At 46.0% G+C, this 12670-nt stretch overlaps 1 protein-coding gene across 1 annotated transcript in view; it reads left to right on the top strand.

Annotated features, from left to right (window-relative positions):
• The first annotated feature begins 321 nt into the window (after positions 1 to 321).
• The window catches only part of LOC136943620 (testis-expressed protein 264 homolog), a 23766-nt gene continuing 11417 nt past the window's right edge, over positions 322 to 12670 (top strand). The window contains exon 1 of the mRNA XM_067237049.1: positions 322 to 859. Within this exon, the coding sequence (XP_067093150.1) occupies positions 602 to 859 (258 nt within the window). The 5' untranslated portion in view covers positions 322 to 601. The remainder of the gene's footprint in view (positions 860 to 12670) is intronic.

The raw sequence follows: 12670 nt of genomic DNA, 5'->3' as shown, positions 1-12670 counted from the left end.
TCTTTGGGACTCCTGTGGGAATGTTTGTGGGATGATCCGTGATCAGTCCTTGCTAAACAACTCCCTCTCCTGGTTGAAACCATTACACTATACAAAGGGGGGGGTCTTTGATTTAAGCAGATTTATCGATATATGGAAAAGATAAAAATCGCGTTTATTTTCCTACATGGTTTTCTTGTTCGAGAATTTTACTATTCTGACATGTGATATGATTGTAAAATAACGTTAATAAAAACACCCCTTCGAGAATATAGAATGGATTATCCAGGAAGCATGTTTCTATGTTTGGGGAAATAAACTGTTTGGTTGTTCAGCCAGCGAAAGAGTATTTCCTTCAGCTGTCACGGAAAATATTGTTCATAAGACAGCCTTTACGGACATTCTCCTCAGAATCACATTAATACGAGCGTTTATAGGCCTACCCTTTCATATCTATTTTATGTTTTGCTCGTTTGGTAGGCTACTTTGTAAAGTGGCACTGAGAAAAGCCATCATAGAGACGGCTAGCTCTTGACTTTATTAAGTGTCACTGTAAATTACAGAAGATACAGCACCGGCGAAACAATTTTAGCTAGCAGACGTCCTCTGCGAAGTGAAAACGATGTCTGACTTCATTATTTTATCTCTGATAGTCATTCTTATCATATGTTTGATTGCAACGGTGGTAGCATTTGTTCTGTATTCAGGTGTATTTTCAGATGTTGCTATTAAAACTGGGTCGCCTCCTATCAAAAATGTCACCATTGCCTACAAGTTCAAAGAGGGTTCATACAAGGACTGTGGGGCAGCTTATACCGAGAGTTGCAGCATCGGACCAAAACTCAATTCCATCGGCGTGTTCTACGATGACCCCAAGGAGGTGAGAGAAAGTTATCCGTCTATTTCAATTACCAATGTACATCTTTAAAGTCAACAACTGCTTTTCTGGTGAAGTTTCTTAGGCCATTCGACGCCACGTTGCAGTGTTGCCGAATTTCCACCTCCTCTGCCCTAGTTTACTTTGGCATCGGTGACTAATAAAATGTCATGTCAGTCGACTAGGCAAACACGGGCCCTCTTATGAACTGATTCAAAAACTCATTGAGATAGTATTTTTTTGTTATCCTTCAGATAGAATAACTGAAAGCATGTACTTAATTGAATCATATGTTCACTTTGTGTTGTCCTGCTGCCGTCAGAAAACATCGAAAGGTTTTATGTTATGGTTCCACTCTATGAATGTGGCTCATCGTGGGCCTCAAGAGAATCGTCATTCCTTCACATACGGTTAATTCCTACCCAGTCCCCATTCCTGTAGTTTTGCCTGTCACATGAGGCGCAATGTTTAGTAAACACGATGTTTGCAGATCAGCTGTCTTGTCTGATATGTGTTTGCCAAGATCCCTGCTGATAAGAGTAGAAACTAGCCTGCAGCTAAACCAACTGGAAGCTGTCAACACAGTCTCACCATATAACTGTCAACATCAAAGGTGAGACAGATCAAATAAGGACTTAGCAACAAGTTATCAATTCTACGATGCCCATAAATTCTCCAGATTCTGAATCGGAGACGTGGTCCCAGCCCGCTGCTCTATAGGCTTGTGTAGACTGGCTTTTTGACTGGCTGAAGTTGTTTGTATTGTGATATGAATGCTTCAGTGGAGCAGTTGGGTGCAGCTATTGTGTCGCGTCAGGTCATGTGACATTTGAGGTCTTTGTGTGTCGGCAGAAAGCACCGAGCTGTCCCACAGACCATATGGCACAGTAGGGACTTTTGGCACAGTCATTGTGGTGGGCTCTGAGTGAGAATATGAATCCAGACTGTCATTAAAGTAGATTACTGTAGATGAAGTTTCCCATCTGTTTTTGTCACGACATATCGCTTTTGGGGGATGCTGTTGGTTCTCCCTATTAGATTGGAGAACTTCTAAGCTTGCAGATGGTACCATTCAGCAGTGCCTTGCCTCACATGAGTATAACTGTGTCACAGTGTTATTTAAGTTGTAAGCTACAGTCTATCATTATGAACCAGGTTCCTTAGTCTTAACATCTACCTGTCTCTCTCTCGGACTATATTAAATAAATGTTATATAATATACTATAAGCTGGATGGACAAGGGGTCTAACTGCATAAACCTGTTGAAGCGTTGTGAATTGTCACTTGTGTAGACATACTGTGCTGTCATTTTCATTGTCACTTGTGTGTGGGCTACTGTCTCTGTCATTTGGCTGCTGTTAGTCTGTCTGTCTGTCTGTCTGTCTGTCTGTCTGTCTGTCTGTCTGTCTCCTTTACTATGCCTGGTTCAAGGAACTGCCCCTCTGGGATAATTCATGTTTTTAAAGTTGAACCAAGTTGAAATCTACCGGCATCACTACAATTCTGTCACTCTTGTCTCTATCCCCGATGCTCCATGCGTCTCAGCTGTAAATATTTAAGTAAATCAAGACTTTATACGGCTCCGTTTCAGCTGTTTCCCTTTAATACTTAACCTGCTTCATCCAGAAAGATGAAGCCCACAGCCGTCATCTGTGACACACTGTGGGTGTGTGTGTGTGTGTGTGTGTGTGTGTGTGTGTGTGCCTGCGTGTGTGTGTGTGTGTGTGTGTGTGCGCACGCGTGTGTGTGTGTGCGCGCGCGCGTGTGTGTGTCTGCACGTGTGTGTGTGTGTGTCTGCACGTGTGTCATTCAAATAGCTTCTTGATGAGGAAATGCGTGAAAAAGGGAAGAAACACTGCCTTGGTGCTCTCCAGTGCATGCATGTTTTAATGGCGCTTGTTGTGACAGCTACTCAAACAACGTCGTGTTTTAAATATGCATGCGGCTACGCAATTAATGTCTCCACACAGCGTAACGGACGAGGGAGAGAGGGAAAAAGTAGTTTGAGAAACATCCGAAGGGAGAAAATGGAGTCCTCAATGTCTAACTTCCCTTCCTCCCCTGGGAATAGGCCTGATCATTCTGACAAGGGAGGCCAGAGCTGGAGCTATCTCTGACGTGTAAATCCTCCATTTGTTCTCGTTTTATGGGCAGATCCAAACAGACTGTTTATAGACGAGTTTTCTAAATAAGCGGGTCAATAGATTTGCTGCCTGGCAGATGATGTCCAGGTCCTCCGGTAGTTAAACAGTTGATGCTGTGATTTTAGACGTGATTTTAGACGTAGGCTGACATACGCTACCCAGTCTATTTTAGACCACGTCACACTCACTCCAAAGGGTTTGTTAGTGTCATTATTATCAGCTGGTCTAGTGTCATGATAGACGCCATGTTTTTATTAATCAAATAACCGCATACTACCGTCCACTAGATGGCAGTAACGATATGGCTTGGCGTTGTGTGGTGGGCAGGAATATCCTGTCTCTTGTGTACAAGTGTCATCAAGATAAGTGACAGTACTGAGGCTGTCCTGGGGCGATCAGTAATTTCTTAGCAATTTCATCGTGAACACTTTGGTATGAAATGGGTGCAGATAACAATTAGAAAGCATTGTACTGACACATTAAAGATTAATATTTGAAAATGTCGACATCGGCGTTTGAAGAGAGCGGGCTGGAGTGGCTAGCCCACACCGCTCTGGGGCAGGAAGTCCTAGCTGGCGAACAGACTAACAATTAGCAGTAGGTCTGTAGGTCTGGCTGTCCAGGTTTGTAGGTCTGGCTGTCCAGGTGTCCATGCTTGATGGCTGCATGATGCCTGTCAGTGTGTTTCCCCCCCTGAGTGCACTGGTGTGTGAGTGTGTGTGTGTGAGTCACAGTGTGTGTGTGTGTGTTAGTTTGTGTGTGTGTGCGTGCAGTTGTAATTGATGGAATGCTGTGTGATGTCATTAGCATCCAGACTAGGGCGTGTTAACAGGCCTCTTGCAGTGCCGCTGTCAGGGAGGGTACAGCCACCCTGGTACAATCACTTCACCCCACCCCAGTCACATATTGTCTGGAATTTATTATTACTCAAAATGTTAACTTTACCAGTATGCAACCCCATTCTGAATAGCCCAGGATGATCTTACCGCACACCTGTACCGTACCTGGAGTGTGCCGACTAGCCCGGACAGAACGTACAGTGGTAGCTTTGGCTATGGGAGGCAGGTAGGGCGATTAACGGTCACAGTTGCACCTGATGCTGAACAGATGCCCAGTCTGTAGCAGGTTCCTCACATCCTTTTCACACAAAGACGTTCCACTTTCGACCCTATCCTAACTAGTTAACTTGTCACAAACAAGGAAAGTGGATTGTCAGGTGCAGGAGCTAGCTGTGACTGACGGTTCGGAGAAGTGTGGTGTTGAGGCGAGACTCGAAGGCAGCCTTTACTTAGGCGGAGTGTAAATTGGCAAAAATCTGATACACCTATTGAGGCTAGCAACGCACCGATTTAGGAATCCTAGATCAGAGACCAGAGCTCCGCCACACTATCAGTCAAATTTGCGTTTCACTGTCGCGCACACGCTTCTTTCAACGCCACGGTAACATGAAAGCAGGGCTCCTGGCAAGATTTTCTTTTTTTTCTTTTCCTCAAACGCTGGGTGAATTGGCCGGCTCTTAAAAGATACCCTGTATGAGTCAACACACAGTACCTTAGAGTATGGACGTTTGGGAGAGAGAGGGACTGCATTACCAGACGCATACAATTTTAGTTTTAGGAAGAAATGGAAATGCACACTCCCCTAGTTTCCCATACGGGCTGCCATACTGTATGCAAATACAAAGACAAAAAAAAGATCAATACCATTTAAACACTTTAGTGTTACACTGTATTTGGCCAGTCCTTAAGTCATTCATTTTAGCCCCAAATCGTTTTTGGAGCTTTATGTAATATAAACATTACCTTGGACTTACGTTTTAACCTAAAAGATTCAAGGCTCTTGAGAAACATTCAGGGCTCAAGCCCCAGAAGCTACCACCCGCTCCGCCCATGCCTATAAGTGATTCAATACTTTTAGGCAATAACATATCTTGGTCTTACACATGCTTGATATTTTTGGCCTTAAACACTGCAGGGTTGAACACACAGGTGGCCAGTGATTACCGTTTCCACACCAGTGTTGAGGTGCAGGAGGAAAGAAACAGAGAGACTTTCCGGCTTCCAGCAAGCAGCACATCCTCCAGTAATTATACACGTCCAGATCTACAGCACCAGGAGGCTGTGTGTAATTACCAGGGAAGGGAGCTGGGAGCCAGTCGGCTGCACTCAGGAGACGGAACGCAGGAGGCAGAGGAGGGAGAGAGAGTGGAGGAGAAGTATGGAGGGGTAAAGGGAAAGTGGGGCAGAAGAGAGAGATAATGATAGAGGAGACAGAGAGGAGAAGGATAGAGGGGTAGAGGGGTATAGGAGAGTGAGAGAAGGATAGAGGGGTAGAGGGGTGTAGGAGAGTGAGAGAAGGATAGAGGGGTAGAGGGGTGTAGGAGAGTGAGAGAAGGATAGAGGGGTAGAGGGGTGTAGGAGAGTGAGAGAAGGATAGAGGGGTAGAGGGGTGTAGGAGAGTGAGAGAAGGATAGAGGGGTAGAGGGGTGTAGGAGAGTGAGAGAAGGATAGAGGGGTAGAGGGGTGTAGGAGAGTGAGAGAAGGATAGAGGGGTAGAGGGGTGTAGGAGAGTGAGAGAAGGATAGAGGGGTAGAGGGGTGTAGGAGAGTGAGAGAAGGATAGAGGGGTAGAGGAGAGCGAGAGAGAGAAAGGGTTGAGAAGGATTAGCAATAAGATAAGTAATAAGATTAGGATTATTACTGAGAATTGTAATGACTGTCACCTGCTTTATGCACACATCTGTCACACTACAAGCCAGAGTGTCATCAGTCAAGGAGGTTTTGGGCGTTTTGTGGTTTTGTTCTGGTAGCTTGTGGGGTTGATATTGTTAGGGTTCATCTTTTCTTTTTTTACATGAAAACTATCTCGGGCCATAAGACTGCACACATTTAGCATATGGAGGCTGTCGGCTCTTCATTTGATTGGCTGTTTGTTGCATCCTGATCTGCCTCATCAAATACTGCCGAGGGAGAGGAAGGTCATCATCAAATCAATTGTTACAGTGTCAATCAGTGTAGAATATATTAAAATATTGGTGTTCAAGAATCGTATGCCATATTGCTCATACTGAGGGATGATAGTTACTGTAAATTGCACACTTTATATTGCACATCTTGATTTACTATCTTCAGATGTAGCAAAATTGAAAAACAACGACCATGTTTGTCTTTAAAGGGATGAAATGTGTTAACGTAGCTGAAAAAATGTAATGATAAACACTTTAGTACTTATAGGCTGTACTTTACAGCCTTATTATATTCCTTAAGTATTCAAGGTTTTTTGCAAGCTACCTTTGGTTGACTAGAGGATGAGGTAAGTGTAGTTAATTGTTAGATAGCAATTGTTCTTTTAGATGAATAGATTTTTAGCTCTTAACCTCAAATACCAAATGGATTAATGTGTGTCATGGCCTTTGATGGTCGTTTTAGGTCCTGAGAAAAGACTAACCTCTGACTTCACCCTGTCCCAAGAATGCAGTCTTGGTGGAGACTGCCTTATTGGAATCAGTTGGTATCAGTTAATGAATGTCTTCCTAATTGAAACGGTTGGCTGTTCTTTGTCGGTCCCATGAGCGAAATTCACATGGGGGACTACCCCTAAATCACTTCATTTTAACAGTGAGGAGGAGGGGGGGAGGGGGGGGGAGGAGGGGGGGAGGAGGGGGGGAGAAGAGGGGGGGAGGGGAGGAGGTGAGGAGGGGGGGAGGGGGGGACGAGAATTAGGGATTGTGACCTTGCCATGTTAACACCAAACTTGCGTGCACCCCTGCTACTGGTGAGCAAATGTGTGGTGGACTTTTGTTGCATATATGCCAGATATTAGATACAAATTCATTTTCTGACCGTTACCTTAATGTTTCCCCCACTGTTTCTCTTTTTATATGTTTTCTTTATTTACATTTAGTCATTTAGCAGACGCTCTTATCCAGAGCGACTTACAGTAAGTACAGGGACATTCTCCCCGAGGCAAGTAGGGTGAAGTGCCTTGCCCAAGGACACAATGTCATTTTGCACGGCCGGGAATCGAACTGGCAACCTTCAGATTACTAGCCCGCTTCCCTCACCGCTCAGCCACCTGACGCCCCATTTACTGGCACAATAGTTCTTCCCCAAACACGTAAGCATACCTACAGTCTCTTCTATTAGTTTCAGTTTCAGGTGTTTAGGAGTCAAGCTGCGGCTGCTTCCGCCCATTAGGGGGCTAATGGCCTCAAATCTGCCATGTTTCACAACGGCAGCAACCAACAGGATGCCTTTCATCGCTGAAGTGACACCTCAAAATGGCGGGAAATAGTTTTGCTCCTCTGGCTTCTCATGACAGCGCATCACATACGGTCTGTTTGCTGCGACAGCTCTCTGTGGAGGTAGTCAAACACACTCTACACTTCTCTACAAATACATGGAAATTAATGAGTAATGCATTAAAATTAAGTCAAATTCAGGAAACGGACGCTCTCCTCTAGCATCACAAAGCCAAGATACAAATCTTTTACAGTATATTTGTGCCGCCACACAGAGAAGCTGTTCAGAGTCACTCTGGACAACTGTGGTTTCCATCTGTGCCTCTAACCAACTGGATCTCTCTCTTGGTTTGTGTTTAGGGGTTATTTACTCAACTCCACCACTGACACACTTTGTTTCCCGAGTGTGTGCAGCTGTGGAGCCTGAGGTTTTCCTCCTCCGCTGTAGACATCGATGAGAAGATGACAAGCAGAAGCCTGCAGCAGTGCCAGACTCTCGTATTGACTCGAATCCTCCTATCCCAGAGGATCAACAGCCTCTGAGCTGCTGTCCAGGCTGAGGACATCATACAGGGGCTGGTGACATCTTAAAGGGGCTGGTGACATCATAAAGGGGCTGGTGACATCATAAAGGGGCTGGTGACATCATAAAGGGGCTAGTTGTGATGGAAGCTCTTGTTGCGGACGTGGCCAACACACCCATTTTCTGGATCACTCTCTCAGGTCCGGTTTGTTCTTGATTACACTTGCTGATTGAGAAAGAACAAACTGCTGCATATGTTTTATTTTAATTTCTTTGTAGTTCATAGCTTTTTCTTTGCGATTGGTGAGTGCTGTGCCAGGCTTTAGAAAGGAACCCATCTCCTCAGTGAAGGCCCGATGTTAGGATTCATCCAATCAGCTTCAGCTCCCAATGCCCCTGCTGCCCGCTAAGTCCCCCGGCAACGACTCATCAGGTTAAGCTTTACCGCCAGTAAAGTAAAAAATCTTCTGATGAAATGTCTGTTTGTGCTGGAGCAGAAAGATACAGAGGTTCAGATCTCCGAGCGAAGTGGAGAATTCAGTCTTTATCGACACACAATCACACTTGGTGATGATATTTGCTTTCTGCTCTAAGGCTGTAGCTTAGAGGAAGACCAAGTGTGTATCACCCCAACCTGTCCATAAACTGCTTATGGCTCTGCAATGATTGATATTGAGAACAATGAATTTTGTAGAACAAGTCATAGCCAGGAAGGGAAGGCAAAGGATGAGAGATAAAAGAAGAATGAGGGGAGTAAATCCTCATTACACATCAACTAATAAAGAATTACCTCCAGCAGACCAACCTTTTTATCGTCTGGGGGGAGATTCGTGTAAAAACAAAATAAAAAACAAGCAGACTTGCAATTCCGAGGAAAGAATTGCTTTGAAATTACTTTTCTTCCCAACAGGTCTGGAAACCTGGTTTATGGAACCGAGTGAGGATGGGAATGGTTGGCTTGTAGTTTGCGGCGGCCATATTGAATGTCTTGTTGTTCAGACCTGCGTTTGCAACACTTCAGTTCTGCCTTGCAGCCATAGGGTGTACAGAGCCAGTCAAAGCACCAAGGATAAGAAATGTAATGAAAAGTTGACCACCAAAATAATAGCTTCACCTTTTAGAATGCTGTTGCCCTCGAGGGGAAACAAAGATTCTCTTGGCTGAGATGTGGAACACAGCCGTGTCATGTGTGTTGTCTCCTGCTAGCGATTCGACAACTTACTTCCAATTAGGGGAGTGGAGAGCTTTGCCTGGGCCAGTGGGCACTGCCAAATCTTTTCTGCTTTCTGTGTGTATGCCTGTGAAGCTTGTCTGCATCTTGGAGACACATTCTGAAGATCATCATTTATAGAGTCCATCTGCCTGGTTTCAGTGGGAAGCAGAGACTCTTCCTGTTTTTGACGAAACTATACCAAATCTACCTTACCCACCCTGGAATACACACTCACTCTCTCTCTGTCCCTCTCTCTCTCTTCTTCTCTCTCTCTCATCTAATTGCCAGTAGTCTCTGGGGTGTGTTATCTGAAGTGGTGGAAGAAAGAAGAGATGAGATTTAGTGTTGTTGTCCGTGTGTGTGGGTGGGAGTGTGAGGCTGTGAGTGATAGCTGGATCTCTGAATGGCATCGTTAGCCCGCGCTCGGCTGGAGTAACAAGCTCATGTCCATGAGCAGAGAGGGAGAGAGAGGGAGAGAGAGGGTGAGAGAGGGAGGGAGAGAGAGGGAGAGAGAGGGAGAGAGAGGGAGAGGGAGAGGGAGAGGGAGAGGGAGAGGGAGAGGGAGAGGGAGAGAGAGAGGGAGAGAGAGAGAGAGAGAGAGGGAGAGCGAGGGATGGTTAGATTGTGGAGCCAGACCGTGGGAGGCCTATGGTCTTCCTTTCTTCCTCCAGATCGATGAAGCCATGTCTTATCATAGCCTGCCAGTGTTGACAGGAAGCAGCCATTACCCAGAATCCTTGTTGACGGACCTACACTTTTATTGCTTTCCTGTCTGTAGGTAGGCAATGCACAGGGCCGAGATACGTCTAACTTACAATGAACGGATCATAAATTACCACACAAGACAAAAGGCCCATCCTTGTGGCCGGCCAGTGTAGGTTGTTCTGGAAACAAACACCATAAGCTGGTGGTCTGTTGGTCCAGGTTTACAGCCAGGGAGTACATACTGTGTAACACGGTATTAAACTTGTTGGCTCAATGTGTCAGGAGCTAAAATCGTCTATCCCAGAAATGATCCACGTCCACACAAAGAAAAGCCTGTCTACATGTCTTATGTAAATTACACAGATTTAAGTTTCGAAAGTTGATGAAATATTTATGAATAGTTTTTTCCCCAGGGTACCCAGCGTAACCCAGGGTACCGAGTGTAACAGGGTAGCAAAAATATATTTATTTTTAAGTTTTGAAAGGTTGAAAAATAATAATTAAAAAAGGTTATGAGAGATTGAAAAAAAAAAATGTTTTTAAAGGGTTAGATTTTTTTTGAAGGGTTGAAAGATTTTTGGGAAAAAAACTGTCCAAAAATGTTTTGCTAGGTTTAAATTATTATTTCAAAAAGACGTTTGGAAAAAAGTTCAAATTGTTACTAAAATACTTTTGTATATGTCAGAGCCCACACTTCTTTATTTTAACTTGAGTGAGGGTTAGGGTTAGTGTAGTCAGTACTTAAACTTAAAAATTTTTCTTTTTAAACATGAGTAGGCCTATCTGTACTTCTTCTTGAGTGATGGATGGTGTGTACTTTTTCCATCTCTGTATATAACAACCGTTTGCACCAGGTGTTTTTAGATGAAGGGTACCTACTTGAAATGTACACCCATTATTTTATTTATGGTTTAACAATATCATGCTGGCCTTCTGAGAGGAAGAAATAATGGAATCTAGTTGCTGGTAATGCGGCGATGTGTTGCGAGGGTGTTAAGGAGGTGAGGATGAGGGCTGAATGCCATCTGTGACCTCCTGTGTGCCAGTCTCAGAGAATATAAAGCTGCCTCCACAGAAGCCCTCTCTGCATCCCTCCATCTCTCTCTCTGCATCCCTCCATCTCTCTCTCTGCATCCCTCCATCTTTCTCTGCATCCCTCCATCTCTCTCTGCAACCCCCATCTCTCTCTCTGCATCCCTCCATCTCTCTCTCTGCATCCCTCCATCTTTCTCTGCATCCCTCCATCTCTCTCTGCAACCCCCATCTCTCTCTGCATCCCTCCATCTTTCTCTGCATCCCTCCATCTCTCTCTGCATCCCTCCATCTCTCTCTCTGCATCCCTCCATCTCTCTCTCTGCATCCCTCCATCTTTCTCTGCATCCCTCCATCTCTCTCTGCATCCCCCATCTCTCTCTCTGCATCCCTCCATCTTTCTCTGCATCCCTCCATCTCTCTCTGCATCCCTCCATCTCTCTCTCTGCATCCCTCCATCTCTCTCTTTGCATCCCTCCACCTCTCTCTCTGCATCCCTCCATCTCTCTCTCTCTGCATCCCTCCATCTCTCTCTCTGCATCCCTCCATCTCTCTCTCTGCATCCCTCCATCTCTCTCTCTCTGCATCCCTCCATCTCTCTCTATGCATCCCTCCATCTCTCTCTCTGCATCCCTCCATCTCTCTCTCTCTCTGCATCCATCCATCTCTCTCTGCATCCCTCCATCTCTCTCTCTGCATCCCTCCATCTCTCTCTCTCTCTCTCTGCATCCCTCCATCTCTCTCTCTCTGCATCCCTCCATCTCTCTCTGCATCCCTCCATCTCTCTCTCTTTCTGCATCCCTCCATCTCTCTCTCTGCATCCCTCCATCTCTCTCTCTGTCACCCCTCTCTCTCTCTCTGTGCGACATCGCTCACTCACTCCCTCTCTGGCTCTCTCTGTCACCTCTCTCCGTCACACATCTCTCTCACTACCTCCCTCTTTCTGCCTCTCTCTCTGTCACATCTCTCACTCACTCCCTCTCTCTACCCCTCTCTTACACATCTCACTCCCTCCCTCTTTCTGCCTGCCTCTCTCTCTCTTTCTCTCTCACACACACACACACACACACACACACACACACACACACACATCTCCTTCTCTCCCTCCCTTCCTCCCAGACCAGACATCTGCCTCCTCTCAGCAGACAGACTGAGCCTTGTGTGATTGACAGCTCGCCGTCTCATCTACCCCACGCACACATTGTCACACCAACGCACGCACAGAGAACACACACACAGATGGACGCCTGCTTGTATGCACACGCACGCACAAGTGTGATGGGTTTTATCAGTCCTCTCCTAGTTTTCCACCCTCAGTGGACTGTCTCGTCAACATGGATTTACATGAGCAGAAAAAACAATGTATGTATGTATGTATGTTATGTAATGCTGTCTGTAGGTGTTCTGTAATGTTGTATTTGTGTCAATAGGAACCCCTCAAGGGTCCTTTCAATAAATTCAAAATGTTTCCATTTCCCTCTCTCCTCCCATCGTACTCGCCCTCCTCTTTCCTCCTCCTCCCTCTCCCTCTCCTCATCTTTCCTCCCACCCCCTCTCTCCTTATCCTCCTCTCGCTCCTCCTCCTCCTTCATCTCCCCCTCCCCCCTCTCTCTCCCTCCTCCTCCCCCTCTCTCCTCCTCCTCCTTCATCTCCCTCTCTCTCCCTCCTCCTCCCCCTCTCTCCACCTCCTCCTTCATCTCCCTCTCTCTCCCTCCTCCTCCCCCTCTCTCCACCTCCTCCTTCATCTCCCTCTCTCTCCCAACTCCTTCCCCTCTCTCCCTCCTCCTTCATCTCCCTCCCCCTCTCTCCCTCCTTCATCTCCCTCTCTCCCTCCTCCTCCCCCTCCCTCCTCCTCCTCCCCCTCTCTCCATCTCCTCCTCCTCCCCCTCTCTCTCCCTCCTCCTCCCCCTCTCTCCATCTCCTTCATCTCCCTCTCTATCCCTCCTCCTCCCCCTCTC

The sequence above is a fragment of the Osmerus mordax genome, chromosome 1 (assembly GCF_038355195.1).
Source record: "Osmerus mordax isolate fOsmMor3 chromosome 1, fOsmMor3.pri, whole genome shotgun sequence".
Taxonomy (NCBI): domain Eukaryota; kingdom Metazoa; phylum Chordata; class Actinopteri; order Osmeriformes; family Osmeridae; genus Osmerus; species Osmerus mordax.
The sequence above is the reverse complement of the archived record's forward strand: the minus strand, read 5'-3'. Positions and strand labels throughout refer to the sequence as shown.